Source organism: Macaca nemestrina, chromosome 7, assembly GCF_043159975.1.
Source record: "Macaca nemestrina isolate mMacNem1 chromosome 7, mMacNem.hap1, whole genome shotgun sequence".
Lineage (NCBI taxonomy): Eukaryota > Metazoa > Chordata > Mammalia > Primates > Cercopithecidae > Macaca > Macaca nemestrina.
The window spans coordinates 138138841-138155302 of NC_092131.1; the positions used below are offsets into that span (position 1 = coordinate 138138841).

The 16462-nt window shown below is 44.1% G+C and overlaps 1 protein-coding gene and 1 long non-coding RNA gene across 5 annotated transcripts in view; both read left to right on the forward strand.

Moving 5' to 3' along the window:
- LOC105488766 (death associated protein kinase 2) overlaps positions 1-16462 on the forward strand; it is a 141458-nt gene that overhangs the window by 75408 nt on the left and 49588 nt on the right. For all 4 annotated transcript variants that reach the window (XM_011753188.3, XM_011753224.3, XM_011753171.3 and 1 more), the window contains exon 4: positions 10-148. In XM_011753188.3, the coding sequence (XP_011751490.2) occupies positions 10-148 (139 nt within the window). The remainder of the gene's footprint in view (positions 1-9; positions 149-16462) is intronic.
- LOC139364452 (uncharacterized) lies at positions 155-14978 on the forward strand. Its single transcript, XR_011626445.1, has 2 exons — positions 155-5596; positions 6480-14978. It is a non-coding gene; the product is annotated as an uncharacterized lncRNA (long non-coding RNA).

Sequence of the window (16462 nt, forward strand, 5' to 3'; positions counted from 1 at the left end):
GTTTTACAGAGTGTCTGGAGGAGAGCTCTTCGATTTCCTGGCCCAGAAGGAGTCACTGAGTGAGGAGGAGGCCACCAGCTTCATTAAGCAGATCCTGGATGGGGTGAACTACCTTCACACAAAGAAAATTGCTCACTTTGATCTCAAGGTCAGTAAGGGGAGAAAGAGAAAAGAATCAAGTTTACGAAGAAGAGGCTTAGTCCCTCCTGGTGTCTTTCCCAGGATGGGCCCAGTGCCCACCAGCGCTCCTTTCTCATCTTACAGTGAAAAACCCTGAGCTCCTGGGAAAGAGATGATGCTACAGAAATGTCCACCTTCTCAGTTTCATTTCTCATAACAGGTTTTCTGCACACAGGAGCTGACTGCAAGAAGCTCCTTAAATCAGACTTCAGGCACCTTATTTATTTCAGGTAGCGGTGTAACGCTTTCTAAATAAGTAGACCAGTGACAGGAAACTTAAAACCAAACACCTTTCACAAGACTGAACTTTTTGATAACAAAGAACTAGAAGTGTTTGGAGGATTGCTGAAGTTGGCTGACTCACCAGACCCTTTCACAGTGCAGCCTCCATCATCCCTTGACCAGAGCTTGTAAATCCCAGAGCCCAGGGACCGCTGGCTGCCTTCCCGCACTCACCACCCCCACTCTGCTCCAAACTGTGGCCATAAAACTGCTTCTAGGGATCACTGATCTTTTGTGGTAACTGGTATTCAGGATTGAGAAAGTTCACTGTGACCGCATAGGACTTTATAAAGCAAGAATGTGGTCAAAGTAGAAGGACAGTTCCCTTAGTAACTGAGCTCAGTTGCATAGACTGATGAACCTATATAGATACTTATGTGTAAATGTCCTCTAACTTGTGATCAATTCTATGACCTGTTTGCTGGGGAGATCCCTTCATTTTTCTATCCAGAAATCCCTGTGGTCTTTCAAGTATGGTGCTGGGTGCCTGGGTATTGCTGCAGATACAGAATTCACTGAGGCCCTGTCTGAGATTACTTCCTCTTTTCCAGGGACCTTGATGTAAGAGATAGAAAAACCAGCAACTCTAAGTACTATGCTAGAAGGAAGCCCAGGGTGGGTGGGGAGGCTAAAGGAGGGGACATCTAAGTCCAACCAGGGTATCAGAGAGGACTCCCTGGAAGAAGTGCTATTTAGTTGAGTTCTGAAGGATTGGCAGGAATTAGAAGAAGGGAAGGGCCTTCTAAGGAAGAAAGGCCAACAGAATACATGGTCACAAAACAGCGCAGTGCATTCAGGGAAGTACAGGCACAGGAAGTGTGTGCTGAGTGTCTGGGAAAGAAGCCGGGAAGAGTGCAGGAGGCAGACACAAGAATCTGGAAGCTAAGCCAAGGAGCTTGCACTTTACCCTGAGAGATAAGGGTTCCAGTGAGCAGAGAAGTGAGGTGAGCATGTACATGTTTCAGAACGATCCCTCTGGCTGGGAGAACGGACAGACTGGAGACAGCCTGGAGGCTGGGGCTCAGCTAAGAGGCTAATGCAATAATCTAGGTAAGATGTGAGGAGGGGACAGAGTCAAAATCTTTTGCAGAGGTCAATCTGAGGATTGATTAGGTGCCTAATTAGAGGTAGAGATGAAGGAGGGGACAGAGTTCTGGATGACACCCAAGTTCTGGCTTGTGCCCCTGGCCCAGAGAGGGTCTGGCATGTCCATTGTCTCACAGTGGCTATGCCAGGGCATGGGCTCAGTTCCTATATGAGTCCCTACCCCGCTCTTACTCTACTCTGCCTGATGGGGTGACCTTCTATGAGTCCCCTTAGCATGGTCCCCCTTCCTTATGCTGATTGTCACTTTTTTTTTTTTTTTAAATAGAGGCAGTCTTGCTCTGTCACCCAGCTGGAGCACAGTGGCGTGATCACAGCTCACTGCAGCCTCGACTTCCTGGGCTCAATCTATGCGCCTGCCTTAGCCTCCTGAATAGCTGGGACTAAAGGCATGTACCACCGTACCTGGCTAATTTTTGTATTTTTTGTAGAGGCAGGGTCTTGCCATGTTGCCCAGGCTGGTCCTGAGCTCCTGGGCTCAAGTGGTCCACCCACCTCAGCCTCTCAGAAGTGTTGGGATTACAGGCATGAGCCACTGCATCTGGCCATGATTGTCACAGTTTTTGTGTTTTTTTGGTGGCGGGGAGACAGGATCTCACTCTGTCGCCCAGCTGGAGTGCAGTGGTGCGATCTCAGCTCACTGCAGACTTGACCTCCCAGGCTCAGGTGATCCTCCCACCTCAGCCTCCCAAGTTGCTGGGACTACAGGAACACGCCACCATGGCCAGCTAAATTATGTATTTTTCGTAGAAATGGGTTTTCGGCATTTTTCACAGGCTCGTCTGGAACTCCTAGGCTCAAGCAATCTGCCCACCTCAGCCTCCCAAAGTGTTGGGACTATCAGCATAAGCCACTGCTCCTGGCTGTCACAGTATTTTTTAATACCTCCAACAGAAATCTTCCAGAGTTTTACTGAGGCGTCACGGGTAAAAATTGGGGTCACCGAGGATGGTAAGGCCTGGGCAGGCCTTTGGACCTCAGGGTGGTAATAGCAGGAAATGGTCTTCCTTGATTGCACCTGTGTGGCCTTCCTGGTACTGCTATGGACAATTGACTTGTTGTTTTCTTGTGTCTTTGCTGGCTCCAGGAGACCAGCTTCAAAATGGGCTCCTTTGTCTTTTCGCGAATGGGTCTGGTAGGAGGAGTGGCTGGAGCCCAGCAGGCACCAATGACCGCAGCAGGTTCATGATGTTTGGCTTGCCTTTATGGCAGCTCACTGTGGTGGGGAGAGTTAGCTAGGCTTGGAGTTAGCCAGACTGGGTTATCATATACCATGATACACCTGAACCTCAGCTTTTCAGCTTCAGTGCAAATAGTAATATCTACCTGGCAGAGTTGTAAGTGTTAGAGAGAAGAAGCATTAAGTGCCAAATATGGAATAGGTGCTCTGTAATAGTAGCTGTTATTGTTATTCCCCTTCTCAGAATAGAGGAAAAAGGAAAGAGAACTTTTGTTACAGTGTTTTGGGCCCCATAGACTAGGAAAACAAACTCCGTGAGTACAGTTCTGTTCATAAATTGCCCAGCAGAGAGCTGAGTTGGTTGCTAGATAGAACTGCTGGCGAGGGCTGGTAAGGCTCTGTGCCTAACCTGGACATTTTCCATGACCTGGAAACGGTCTGGGTTCTCCCTGGATGCATGTAAGGTGAGGATGCTGCTAGTCACCACCATAGCCAGGTATCCTTAGAGTTGTGAGGACTTGAGCTTTCTGATTCTTCCACCCATGGGTCCCTTGGCCTAGGCCCACCTGGGCAACTTCAGGAAGTGATGAGTAGCTGAAACTCAGAAGGATTACCTCATGATTGGGTAGATGTTTCCTGGAGCCAGAATGTGGGTATGCATGCCTCCTGGCTGGAACATTCTGTCAACTGGAGGGGATCATGCAATTAAGATCTAGCTGGTAGCTTAGAGGAGGCCTCTTGGTTCTGTGTTGTTTCCCACCATATAAAATCCACATTTTTCTTCCTGATTTTCATTCTCCATGATGGACTTTCACTTTCCTCTCCTGCTTATATTCTGTTACTCTTCGCCAAGCTCAGGGTCCTTACTGCCCAAGGAACACAGCCAGCATGTTGTCTCCACACCCTTACCCATAACCTGTTCTCCATGCACACCTTCCAGCTTGAAGGGGCAGGTAATGGAAGAGGGTTCGCTGTCTTGCCTGCCTTTGGAATGTGAACAACCTCTCTTCAACTGGTATTTGATCAGCTCCTTCTATGTTCAGCCATTGTGCAATGGATAGTCAGGCTCTGTCCCTGCTCACCACATGCCCCTAGCCTGGTTGCAGGGAGCAGACAAGTAGACAATTTTTTTTTTTCTTTTCGAAATAGGGTCTTGTTCCGTCCCTGGAGTGCAGTGGCACAATCTCATCTCCCTGCATCCTCCACCTCCTGGGTTCAAGTGATTCTCCTGCCTTAGCCTCCTGAGTAGCTGGGAGGACAGGCCCCCACCACCACGCCCAGCTAATTTTTGTATTTTTAGTAGAGACAGGGTTTCACCATGTTGGCCAGGCTGGTCATGAACTGTTGACCTCAGGTGATCCCCTCCAACCCCACCTTGGTCTCCCAAAGTGCTGGGATTATAGGCATGAGCCACCATGGCCAGCCCGAATGGACAAATTAATATGAGATAAGCAGTATTGGTAAAAACAGGAGACAGAGCAAGATGACCAAATAGAAACCTTCACTGATCATCCTCCCTGTAAGAACACCAAATTGAACAGCTATCCATGCACAAAAAAGCACCTTTATGAGAACCAAAAATCGGGTGAGCGGTCACAGTACCTGGTTTTATTCATTATTTTATTTTATTTTATTATTATTTTTTTTTTGAGACCGAGTCTCGCGCTATTGCCCAGGCTGGAGTGCAGTGGCATGATCTCGGTTCCCTGCAAACTCCGCCTCCTGGGTTCACGCCATTCTCCTGCCTCAGCCTCCTGAGCAGCTGGGACTACAGGCGCCTGCCACCATGCCCGGCTAATTTTTTTGTATTTTTAGTAGAGATGGGGTTTCACTGTGTTAGCCAAGATGGTCTTGATCTTCTGACCTCATGATCCGCCTGCCTCGGCCTCCCAAAGTGCTGGGATTACAGGCATGAGCCACCGTGCCCAGCCCACAGTACCTGGTTTTAATTTCATATCACAGAAAGAGGCACTGAAGAGGGTAGGAAAGACAGTCTTGAATCATCTACACCACCCTTTCCCCATCCTCTGGCAGCAGCCGTGTTGTATGGAGAAAGAACCTGTGCACTTGGGGGAGGGAGAGTGCAGCAATTGTGGGACTTTGCATTGAAAGTCAGTGCTACCCTGTCACAGCAGAAAGCAATACCAGGCAGAACCCAGCTGGTACCCATGGAAGGAGCATTTAGACTAGCCCTAAACAGAGGAGAATCACTCATCCCAGTGGTCAGAACCTGAGTTCCAGCAAGCCTCACCACTGCAGACTAAAGTGCTCTGGGTTTCTAAGTAAACTCGAAAGGAAGTTTAGGCCACAAGGACTGCAATTCCTGGACAAGTCCTGGTCCTGTGCTGTGCTTGGAGCCAGTGGACTTGGAGGGTACACCTAGTAAGACATCAGCTGCGGTGGCCAAGGAAGTGCTTGTACCACACCTCCCCTACCCCCAGGCAGCACAGCTTGCAACTCCGGGAGAGGATCCTTCCCTCCACTTGAGGAGAAAAGAGGGAAGAGTGAAGAGGACTTTGTCTTGCAATTTGGATACCAGCTCAGCCACAGTCAGATGGGGCACAAGGCAGACTCTTAAGGACTCCATTCCAGGCCCTAGATCTCTGACAACATTTCTAGACACTCCCTGGGCCAGAAGGGAATCCACTGCCTTGAAGGGAAGGACCCAATCCTGGCAGGATTCATCACCTGCTGACTAAAGAGGCACTGGGCTCTGAATAGTCAGCAGTGATATCCAGTGTATCACTCAGAGACGTGCACTCAGAGACATGCTGGCTTCAGGCATGACCCAGCACATTCCCAGCTGTGGTGATTATGGGAAGAGGCTCCTTCTGCTTGAGAAAAGGAAAGGTAATGATAAAGGGGACTTTGTCTTGCAGCTTAGGTACTAGCTTGGCCACAGTGGGGTAGAGAACCAAGTGGGCTCTTTGGGTTTCAATTTCAGGCCTTAGCTCTTGGACAGCATTTCTGGACCTACCCTGGGCCAAAGGGGAGCCCACTGCCCTGAAGGGAGAGTCATAGGCCTGACAGCCTTCACCACAAGCTGACTGAAGAGCCCCGAGGCCTTGAATGTACACTGGAAGTAGTCAGGGAGTACTTGCCATAGGCCTGGGGCAGTGGTGGCCATGGGGAGAGATGCCTCTGCTTATGGAAAGGGGACGGAAGAATGGGAAGGACTTTGTCTTGTGGCTTAGATACCGGCTGGGCCACATTAGAATAGAGCACCAGGTAGATTCCCAAGGTTTCCAACTCTAAGCCCTGACTCCTAGATGGCATCTCTGGACCACCCAAGGCAGTGGGGAAGCTCACCACCCTGAGGGAAGGACACAAGCCTGGCTGGCTTTGCCACCTGCCTATTGTAGAGCCCTGGGGCCTTCAGCAGACATAACTAGTAGCCAGGCAGCTGTTATAAGCCTTGGGCAAGACCCAGTGCCATGCTGGCTTCAGGTCTGACCCAGCACAATCCCAGTGGTGGTGGCCACAGGGGTGCTTGTGTTACCCCTCCCCCAGTCACAGGCAGCTCAGTACAGAGAGAGACTTCATTTGTTTGGAAGCAAGTAAGGGAAGAGAACAAGAGTCTCTGCCTCATAAACCAGATAATTTTTATAAATCTTCAAGGCAGTACCTTTACAAGCCTGCAAGAACCACAGCATTACTGGGCTTGGGGTGTCCTCTAATGCAGATATGGCTACAGTGACCAAAAACTTAGGTTACATCATTTACGTCTCTTCAGATATCTGGAAAGCCTTCCCAAAAAGATGGGTACAAACAAACCAAGACTGTGAAGACTGGAATAAATACCTAACTGTTCATTGCCCAGACATCAATAAACATCCACAAGCACCAAAACCATCCAGGAAAACATGACTTCACCAAATGAACTAAATAAGACACCAGGGACCTATCCTGGAGAGACAGAGATATGTTACCTTTCAGACAGAGAATTCAAAATAGCTGTTTTGAGGAAACTCAACAAAAATCAAGATAACACAGAGAAGGAATTCAGAATTATATCAGATAAATTAAATAGATTGAAATAATTAAAAAGAATAAAATTCTGGAAGTGAAAAATGCAGTTGACGTACTGAAGAATGTGTCAGAGTCTCTTAGCAGCAAAATTGATCAAGCAGAAGAAAGAATTAGTGAGCTTAAAGACAGACTATTTGAAAATACACAGTCAGAGGAGACAAAAGAAAAAAAAAGAACGAAGCATTCCTATAAGATCTAGAAAATAGCCTCAAAAAGGCAAATTTAAGAGTTATTGACCCTAATGAGGAGGTAGAGAGATAGAGGTAGAAAGCTTATTCAAAGGGATAATAACAGAGAACTTCCCAAAGCTAGAGAAAGATATCAATATTCAAGTACAGGAAGGTTATAGAACACAAAGCAGGTTAAACCCAAATAATAATTAAACTCCCATAAATTAAAATAAAGACATTTAATAATCAAACTCCCAAAAGTCAAGAGTAAAGAAAGGATCCTAAAAGCAAGAGAAAAGAAACAAATAACATACAATGAAACTCCAGTATGTCTGGCAGTGGACTTTGTAGTGGAATCTTACAGGCCAGGAGAGGGCCAGGAGAGGGTGGCATGACAAGTGCTGAGGAAGAAACCTTTATTCTAGAATAGTATATCCAGCAAAAATATCCTTCAAACATGAAGGAGAAATAAAGACTTTCCCAAACAAAGAAAATCTGAGGATGTCATCAATACCAGACCTGTCCTACAAGAAATGCTAAAGGGAATTCTTCAATCTAAAGGAGAAGGACATTAATGAGCAATAAGAAACCATCTGAAGATGCAGAACTTGTAATATTAAGTACACAGCAAAACACAGAATATCATAACACTGTAATTGTGTGTAAACTACTTGTATCTTGAGTAGAAATATTAAATGATGAACTGATCAAAAATAACGACAACATTTCAAGACAGTACAATAAGATATAAATAGTAGTGAGGAGAGAAAGTTAAAGTGTAGAGTTTTTACTAGTTTTCTCTTTGCTTGTTAGCTTGTTTATGCATCAGCATTAAGTTGTCATCAGTTTAAAATAATGGATTATATGATAGTATTTGCAAGCCTCATGGTAACCTTACATCAAAAAACCTACAGCAGAGACACAAAAAAATAAAAAGCAAGAAATTAAAACTTACCACCAGAAAAAAATTACCTTCACTAAAAGGAAGACAGGAAGGAAGGAAAGAAGGAAAAGAAGACCACAAAACAACCAGAAATGAAAAAGCAAAGTGGCAGGAGTAAGTCCTTACTTATCAGTAATAACATTGAATGTAAATGGACTAAATTCTCCAATTAAAAGAGGTAGATTGGCTGAATGGATTAAAAAACAAAAAACAGTTAAGAGGTTCCAATATGGCTGAATAGGAACAGCTCCAGTCTGCAGCTCCCAGCATGAGCGATGCAGAAAACAGGGGATTTCTGCATTTCCAACTAAGGTACCAGGTTCATCTCACTGGGGCTTGTCAGACAGTGGGTGCAACCCATGGAGCAGGGTGGGGCATTGCCTCACCCGGGAAGCACAAGGGGTCAGGGAATTCCCTTTCCTGGCAAAGGGAAGCCGTGACAGACGGTACTTGGAAAATCCAGACACTCCCACCCTAATACTGCGCTTTTCCAATGGCCTTAGCAAACAGCACACCAGGAGATTATATTCCACGCCTGGCTTGGAGGGTCCCATACCCGCAGAGCCTCACTCACTGCTAGCACAGCGGTCTGAGATTGAACTGCAAGGCAGCAGTGAGGCTTGGGGAGGGGCGTCTGCCATTGCTGAGGCTTGAGTAGGTAAACAAAGTGGCCAGGAAGCTGGAACTGGGTGGAGCCCAGCACAGCTCAAGGAGGCCTGCCTGCCTTTGTAGACTCCACCTCTGGGGGCAGGGCATAGCTGAACAAAAGGCAGCAGAAACTTCTGTAGACTTAAATGTCCCTGTCTGACAGCTTTGAGGAGAGTAGTGGTTCTCCCAGCACAGAGTTTGAGATCTGAGAATGGACAGACTGCTTCCTCAAGTGGGTCCCTGGCCCCAAGTAGCCTAACTGGGAGAAACCTCCCAGTAGGGGCCAACTGACACCTCATACAGCAGGGTGCACCTCTGAGAGGAAGCTTCCAGAGGAAGGATCAGGCAGCAACATCTACCGTTCTGCAATATTTGCTGTTCTGCAGCCTCTGCTGGTGATACCCAGGCAAACAGGGTCTGGAGTGGACCTCCAGCAAACTCCAACAGACCTGCAGCTGAGGGTCTTGACTATTAGAAGGAAAACTAACAAACAGAAAGGACATCCACACCAGAACCCCATCTGTATGTCACCATCATCAAAGACCAAAGGTAGATAAAACCACAAAGATGGGGAGAAACCAGAGCAGAAAGGCTGAAAATTCTAAAATTCAGAGTGCCTCTTCTCCTCCAAAGGAACACAGTGCCTTGCCAGCAATGGAACAAAGCTGGACAGAAAATGACTTTGACTAGTTGAGAGAAGAAGGCTTCAGACAATCGGTAATAACAAACTTCTCTGAGCTAAAGGAGGATGTTCGAACCCATCGCAAAACTAAGAACTTTGAAAAAAGATTAGACGAATGGCTAACTAAAATAAACAGTGTAGAGAAGTCCTTAAATGACGTTATGGAGCTGAAAACCATGGCATGAGAACTATGTGACACATGCACAAGCTTCAGTAGCTGATTTGATCAAGTGGAAGAAAGGGTATCAGTGATTGAAGATCAAATGAATGAAATGAAGCAAGAAGAGAAGTTTAGACAAAAAAAGAGTAAAAAGAAATGAACAAAGCCTCCAAGAAATATGGGACTATGTGAAAAGACCAAATCTGTGGCTGAAAGTGATGGGGAGAATGGAACCAAGTTGGAAAACACTCTTCAGGATATTATCCAGGAGAACTTCCCTAACCTAGCAAGGCAGGCCAACATTCAAATTCAGGAAATACAGAGAACGCCACAAAGATACTCCTCAAGAAGAGCAACCCCAAGACACATAACTCTCAGATTCACTAAAGTTGAAATGAAGGAAAAAATGTTAAGCGCAGCCAGAGAGAAAGGTCGGATTACGCACAAAGGGAAGCCCATCAGACTAACAGCGGATCTCTTGGCAGAAACTCTACAAGCCAGAAGAGAGTGGGGGCCAATATTCAACATTCTTAAAGAAAAGAATTTTCAACCCAGAATCTCATATCCAGCCAAACTAAGCTTCATAAGTGAAGGAGAAATAAAATCCTTTACAGACAAACAAATGCTAAGAGATTTTGTAACCACCAGGCCTGCCTTACAAGAGCTCCTGAAGAAAGCACTAAACATGGAAAGGAACAACCAGTACCAGCCACTGCATAAACATGCCAAATTGTAAAGACCATCAATGCTAGGAAGAAACTGCATCAACTAATGAGCAAAATAACCAGCTGACATCATAATGATGGGATCAAGTTCACACATAACAATATTAACCTTAAATGTAAATGGGCTAAATGCTCCAATTAAAAGACACAGACTGGCAAATTGGATAAAGAGTCAAGACCCATTGGTGTGCTGTATTCAGGACACCCATCTCACGGGCAGAGACACACATAGGCTCAAAATAAAAGGGATGGAGGAAGATCTACCAAGCAAATGGAAAACAAAAAAAAGTAGGGGTTGCAATCCCAGTCTCTGATAAAACAGGCTTTAAACCAACAAAGATCAGAAGAGACAAAGAAGGCCATTACATAATGGTCAAGGGATCAATTCAACAAGAAGAGTTAACTATCCTAAATATATATGCGCCCAATATCGGAGCACCCAGATTCATAAAGCAAGTCCTTAGAGACCTACAAAGAGACTTAGACTCCCACACAATAATAATGGGAGACGTTAACACCCCACTGTCAGCATTAGACAGATCAACGAGACAGTAAGTTAACAAGGACATCCAGGAATTGAACTCAGCTCTGCACCAAGTGGACCTAATAGACATCTACAGAACTCTTCACCCCAAATCAACAGAATATACATTATTCTCAGCACCACATCACACTTATTCCAAAATTCACCATATAGTTGGAAGTAAAGCACTCCTCAGCAAATGTAAAAGAACAGAAATTATAACAAACTGTCTCTCAGACCACAGTGCAATCAAACTAGAACTCAGGATTAGGAAACTCACTCAAAACCGCTCAACTACATGGAAACTGAACAACCTGCTCCTGAATGACTACTGGGTACATAATAAAATGAAGGCAGAAATAAAGATGTTCTTTGAAACCAATGAGAACAAAGATACAACATATCAGAATCTCTGGGACACATTTAAAGCAGTGTGTAGAGGGAAATTTATGGCACTAAATGCCCACAAGAGAAAGCAGGAAAGATCTAAAATCAACGCCCTAACATCACAATTAAAAGAACTAGAGAAGCAAGAGCAAACACATTCAAAAGCTAGCAGAAGGCAAGAAATAACTAAGATCAGAGCAGAACCGAAGGAGATAGAGACACAAAAAACCCTTCAAAAAATCAATGAATCCAGGAGCTGGTTTTTTGATTTGTTTTGTTTTGTTTTTGAGACGGAGTCTCGCTCTGTAGCCCAGGCTGGAGTGCAGTGGCCGGATCTCAGCTCACTGCAAGCGCCGCCTCCCGAATTCACGCCATTCTCCTGCCTCAGCCTCCCAAGTAGCTGGGACTACAGGCACCCGCCACCTCGCCTGGCTAGTTTTTTGTATTTTTTAGTAGAGACGGGGTTTCACCGTGTTAGCCAGGATGGTCTCGATCTCCTGACCTCGTGATCCACCCGTCTCGGCCTCCCAAAGTGCTGGGATTACAGGCTTGAGCCACCGCGCCCGGCATGAGCTGGTTTTTTGAAAAGATCAACCAAATTGATAGACCACTAGCAAGACTAATAAGAAAAGAGAGAAGAATCAAATAGATGCAATAAAAAATGATAAAGGGGATATCACCATCAATCCCGCAGAAATACAAACTACCATCAGAGAATACTATAAACACCTCTATGCAAATAAACTAGAAAATCTAGAAGAAGTGGATAAATTCCTGGTCACATCCACCCTCCCAAGACTAAACCAGGAAGAATTTGAATCCCTGAATAGACCAATAACAGGCTCTGAAATTGAGGCAATAATTAATAGCCTACCAACCAAAAAAAGTCCAGGACCAGACAGATTCACAGCCATATTCTACCAGAGGTGCAAAGAGGAGCTGATACCATTCCTTCTGAAACTATTCCAATCAATAGAAAAACAGGGAATCTTCCCTAATTCATTTTATGAGTCCAGCATCATCCTGATACCAAAGCCTGGCAGAGACATGACAAAAAAGAGAATTTTAGACCAATATCCCTGATGAACATCAATGCAAAACTCTTCAATAAAATACTGGCAAACCAAATCCAGCAGCACATCAAAAAGCTTATCCACCACAATCAAGGTGGCTTCATCCCTGGGGTGTAAGGCTGGTTCAACATACGCAAATCAATAAATGTAATCCATCATATAAACAGAACCAAAGACAAAAACCACATAACTATCTCAATAGATGCAAAAAAGGCCTTCGACAAAATTTAACAGCCCTTCATGCTAAAAACTCTCAATAAAACAGGTATTGATGGGATGTATCTCAAAATAATAAGAGTTATTTATGACAAACCCACAGCCAATATCATACTGAATGGGCAAAACCTGGAAGCATTCCCTTTGAAAACTGGCACAAGACAGGGATGCCCTCTCTCACCACTCCTATTCAACATAATGTTGGAAGTTCTGGCCAGGGCAATCAGGCAAGAAAAAGAAATAAAGGGTATTCAATTAGGAAAAGAGGAAGTCAAATTGTCCCTGTTTGCAGACGACATGATTGTATATTTAGGAAACCCCATCGTCTCTGCCCCAAATCTCCTTAAGCTAACAAGCAACTTCAGCAAAGTCTCAGGACACAAAATCAATGTGTAAAAATCACAAGCATTCCTATACACCAATAACAGACAAAGAGAGAGCCAAATCATTAGTGAACTCCCATTCACAATTGCTTCAAAGAGAATAAAATACTTAGGAATCCAACTTACAAGGGCTGTGAAGGACCTCTTCAAGGAGAACTACAAACCACTGCTCAATGAAATGAAAGAAGACACAAACAAGTGGAAGAACATTCCATGCTCATGGATAGGAAGAATCAATATTGTGAAAATGGCCATAATGCCTAAGGTAATTTATAGATTCAATGCCATCCCCATCAAGCTACCAATGACTTTCTTCACAGAATTGGAAAAACTACTTTAAAGTTCATATAGAACCAAAAAAGAGCCTGCATTGCCAAGACAATCCTAAGCCAAAAGAACAAAGCTGGAGGCATCACGCTACCTGACTTCAAACTATACTACAAGGCTACAGTAATCAAAACAGCCTGGTACTGGTACCAAAACAGAGATTTAGACCAATGGAACAGAATAGAGCCCTCGGAAATAATACCACACATCTACAACCATCTGATCTTTAACAAACCTGACAAAAACAAGAAATGGGGAAAGGATTCCATATTTAATAAATGGTGCTGGGAAATCTGGCTAGCCATATGTAGAAAGCTGAAACTGGATCCCTTCCTTACACGTTATACAAAAATTAATTCAAGATGGATTAAAGACTTAAATGTTAGACCTAAAACCATAAAAACCCTAGAAGAAAACCTAGGCAATACCATTCAGGCCATTGGCATGGGCAAGGACTTCATGACTAAAACACCAAAAGCAGTGACAACAAAAGCCAAAATTGACAAATGGGATCTAATTAAACTAAAGAGCTTCTGCACAGCAAAAGAAACTACCATCAGAGTGAACAGGCAACCTACAGAATGGGAGAAAATTTTTACAATCTACCCATCTGACAAAGGGCTAATATCCAGAATCTACAAAGAACTTAAACAAATTTACAAGAAAAAATCAACCCTATCAAAAAGTGGGCAAAGGATATGAACAGACACTTCTCAAAAGAAGACATTTCTGCAGCCAACAGACACATGAAAAAATGCTCATCATCACTGGCCATCAGAGAAGTGCAAATCAAAACCACAGTGAGATACCATCTCACACCAGTTAGAATGGCAATCATTAGAAAGTCAGGAAACAACAGGTGCTGGAGAAGATGTGGAGAAATAGGAATGCTTTTACACTGTTAGTTGGACTGTAAACTAGTTCAACCATTGTGGAAGACAGTGTGGCGACTCCTCAAGGATCTAAAACTAGAAATACCATCTAACCCAGCCATCCCATTACTGGGCATATACCCAAAGGATTATAAATCATGCTACTATAAAGACACATGCACACATATGTTTATTGCAGCACTATTCACAATAAAAAAGACTTGGAACCAACCCAAATGTCCATCAGTGATAGACTGGATAAAGAAAATGTGGCACATATACACTGTGGAATACTATGCAGCCATAAAAAAGGATGAGTTCATGTCTTTTGTAGGGACATGAATGAAGCTAGAAACCATCATTCTGAGCAAACTATCGCAAGGACAGAAAGCCAAACACTGCTTGTCCTCTCTTATAGGTGGGAATTGAACAATGAGAACACTTGGACACAGGATGGGGAACATCACACACTGGGGCCTGTTGGGTAGGGAGAGCGGGGAGGGATAGCATTAGGAGATATACCTAATGTAAATGACGAGTTAACGGGTGCAGCACACCAACATGGCACATGTATACATATGTAACAAACGTGCACGTTGTGCACATGTACCCTAGAACTTAAAGTATAATAATAAACAAAAACCATACCCAGTGATATGTTGCCTACAAGAAATGCATTGTACCTACAAAGGCACACACAGACTAAAAATAAAGAGATGTAAAAAGATGTTCCAGGTCAATAGAAACCAAAAAAGAGCAGGACTGGCTATATTTATATCATACAAAATAGATTTCAGGATAAAAACTTTAGAGAGACAAAGCTATTATATAATGATAAAAGGGTCAGTTCAGCAAGAAGATATAACAATTGTAAATATATACACATCCAACACTGGAGGGCCCTGCTTGCAGCATTGGACAGACCATCCAGACAGAAAATTAACAAAGAAACATTGGACTTAATATGTATTTTAGACCAAATGGACCTAATAGATACTTACAGAACGTTTCATCTAATAGTTGCAGAATACACATTCTGCTCAGTACATGGATCATTCTCAAGGATGGACCATGTTAGACCACAATACAAGTCTTGTTTTTTTTTTTTTTTTTTTTTTTTGAGACGGAGTCTCGCTCTGTCGCCCAGGCTGGAGTGCAGTGGCCGGATCTCAGCTCACTGCAAGCTCCGCCTCCCGGGTTCACGCCATTCTCCGGCCTCAGCCTCCCAAGTAGCTGGGACTACAGGCGCCCGCCACTGCGCCCGGCTAATTTTTTGTATTTCTTAGTAGAGATGGGGTTTCACCGTGTTAGCCAGGATGGTCTCGATCTCCTGACCTCATGATCCTCCCACCTCAGCCTCCCAAAGTGCAGGGATTACAGGCGTGAGCCACCACGCCCGGCCCACAATACAAGTCTTTAAAAAATTTTTTGGCTGGGCGCGGTGGCTCACATCTCTAATCCCAGCACTTTGGGAGGCTGAAGCAGGTGGATCATGAGGTCAGGAGATTGAGACCATCCTAGTTAACATGATGAAACCCCGTCTCTACTAAAAATACAAACAAATTAGCCGGGCATGGTGATGGGTGCTTGTAGCCCCAGCTACTTGGGAGGCTGAGGCAGGAGAATGGAGCGAACCCAGGAGGCCGAGCTTGCAGTGAGCTGAGATTGCGCCACTGCACTCCAGCCTGGGTGACAGAGCGAGACTCCGTCTAAAAAAAAATTTTCTAATTGAAATCATATCAAGTATCTTCTCTGACCACAATGGAATAAAACTAAAAAACAGTAACAGAGGAATTTTGGAAACTATACAAACACATGGGAATTAAATAATATGCTTCGAATGACCAGTGGGCTATTGAAGAAATTAAGAAGGAAATTGAAAAATTTCTTGAAACAAATGATAATGGGAATACAACGTACCAAAACCTATGGGATATATTGAAAGCAGTCTTAAGAGGGAAGTTTGGTTTGCAAAAGCAAACCAAACCCAAAATTAGTAGAAGAAAAGAAATAATAAAGATCAGAAGAGAACTAAATAAAAGTGAAATGAAGAAAGCAATACAAAAGTTCAATGAAACAAAAAGTTGGTTTTTTGAAAAGATAAAATCAACAAACTTTCAACCAGACCTAGTTAGAGGAAAAAAGACCCAAATAAATAAAATCAGAGACAAAAAAGGAGACATTACAACTGATACTACAGAAACTCAAAGGATCATTAGTGGCTACTGTGAGCAGCTACATGATTTCCAATAGGCTGGAAAACCTAGAGGAAATGGAAACATTCCTAGACATGTACAACCTACCAGGATTGAACCATGAAGAAATCCAAAACCTGCACACACCACTAACAAGTAAGAAGATCAAAGCTGTAATAAGAAGTTTCCTGGCAAAGAAAAGCCTGAGACACTGTGGCTTTACTGCTAAATTCTATCAAATATTTAAATAAGAATTAATACCAGGCCAGGTGCTGTGGCTCATGCCTATAATCCCAGCACTTTGGGAGGTTGAGGTGGGGAGAGCACTTGAGCTCAGGAGTTCAAGACCAACCTGGGCAACATGGAGAAGCCCCATCTCTACT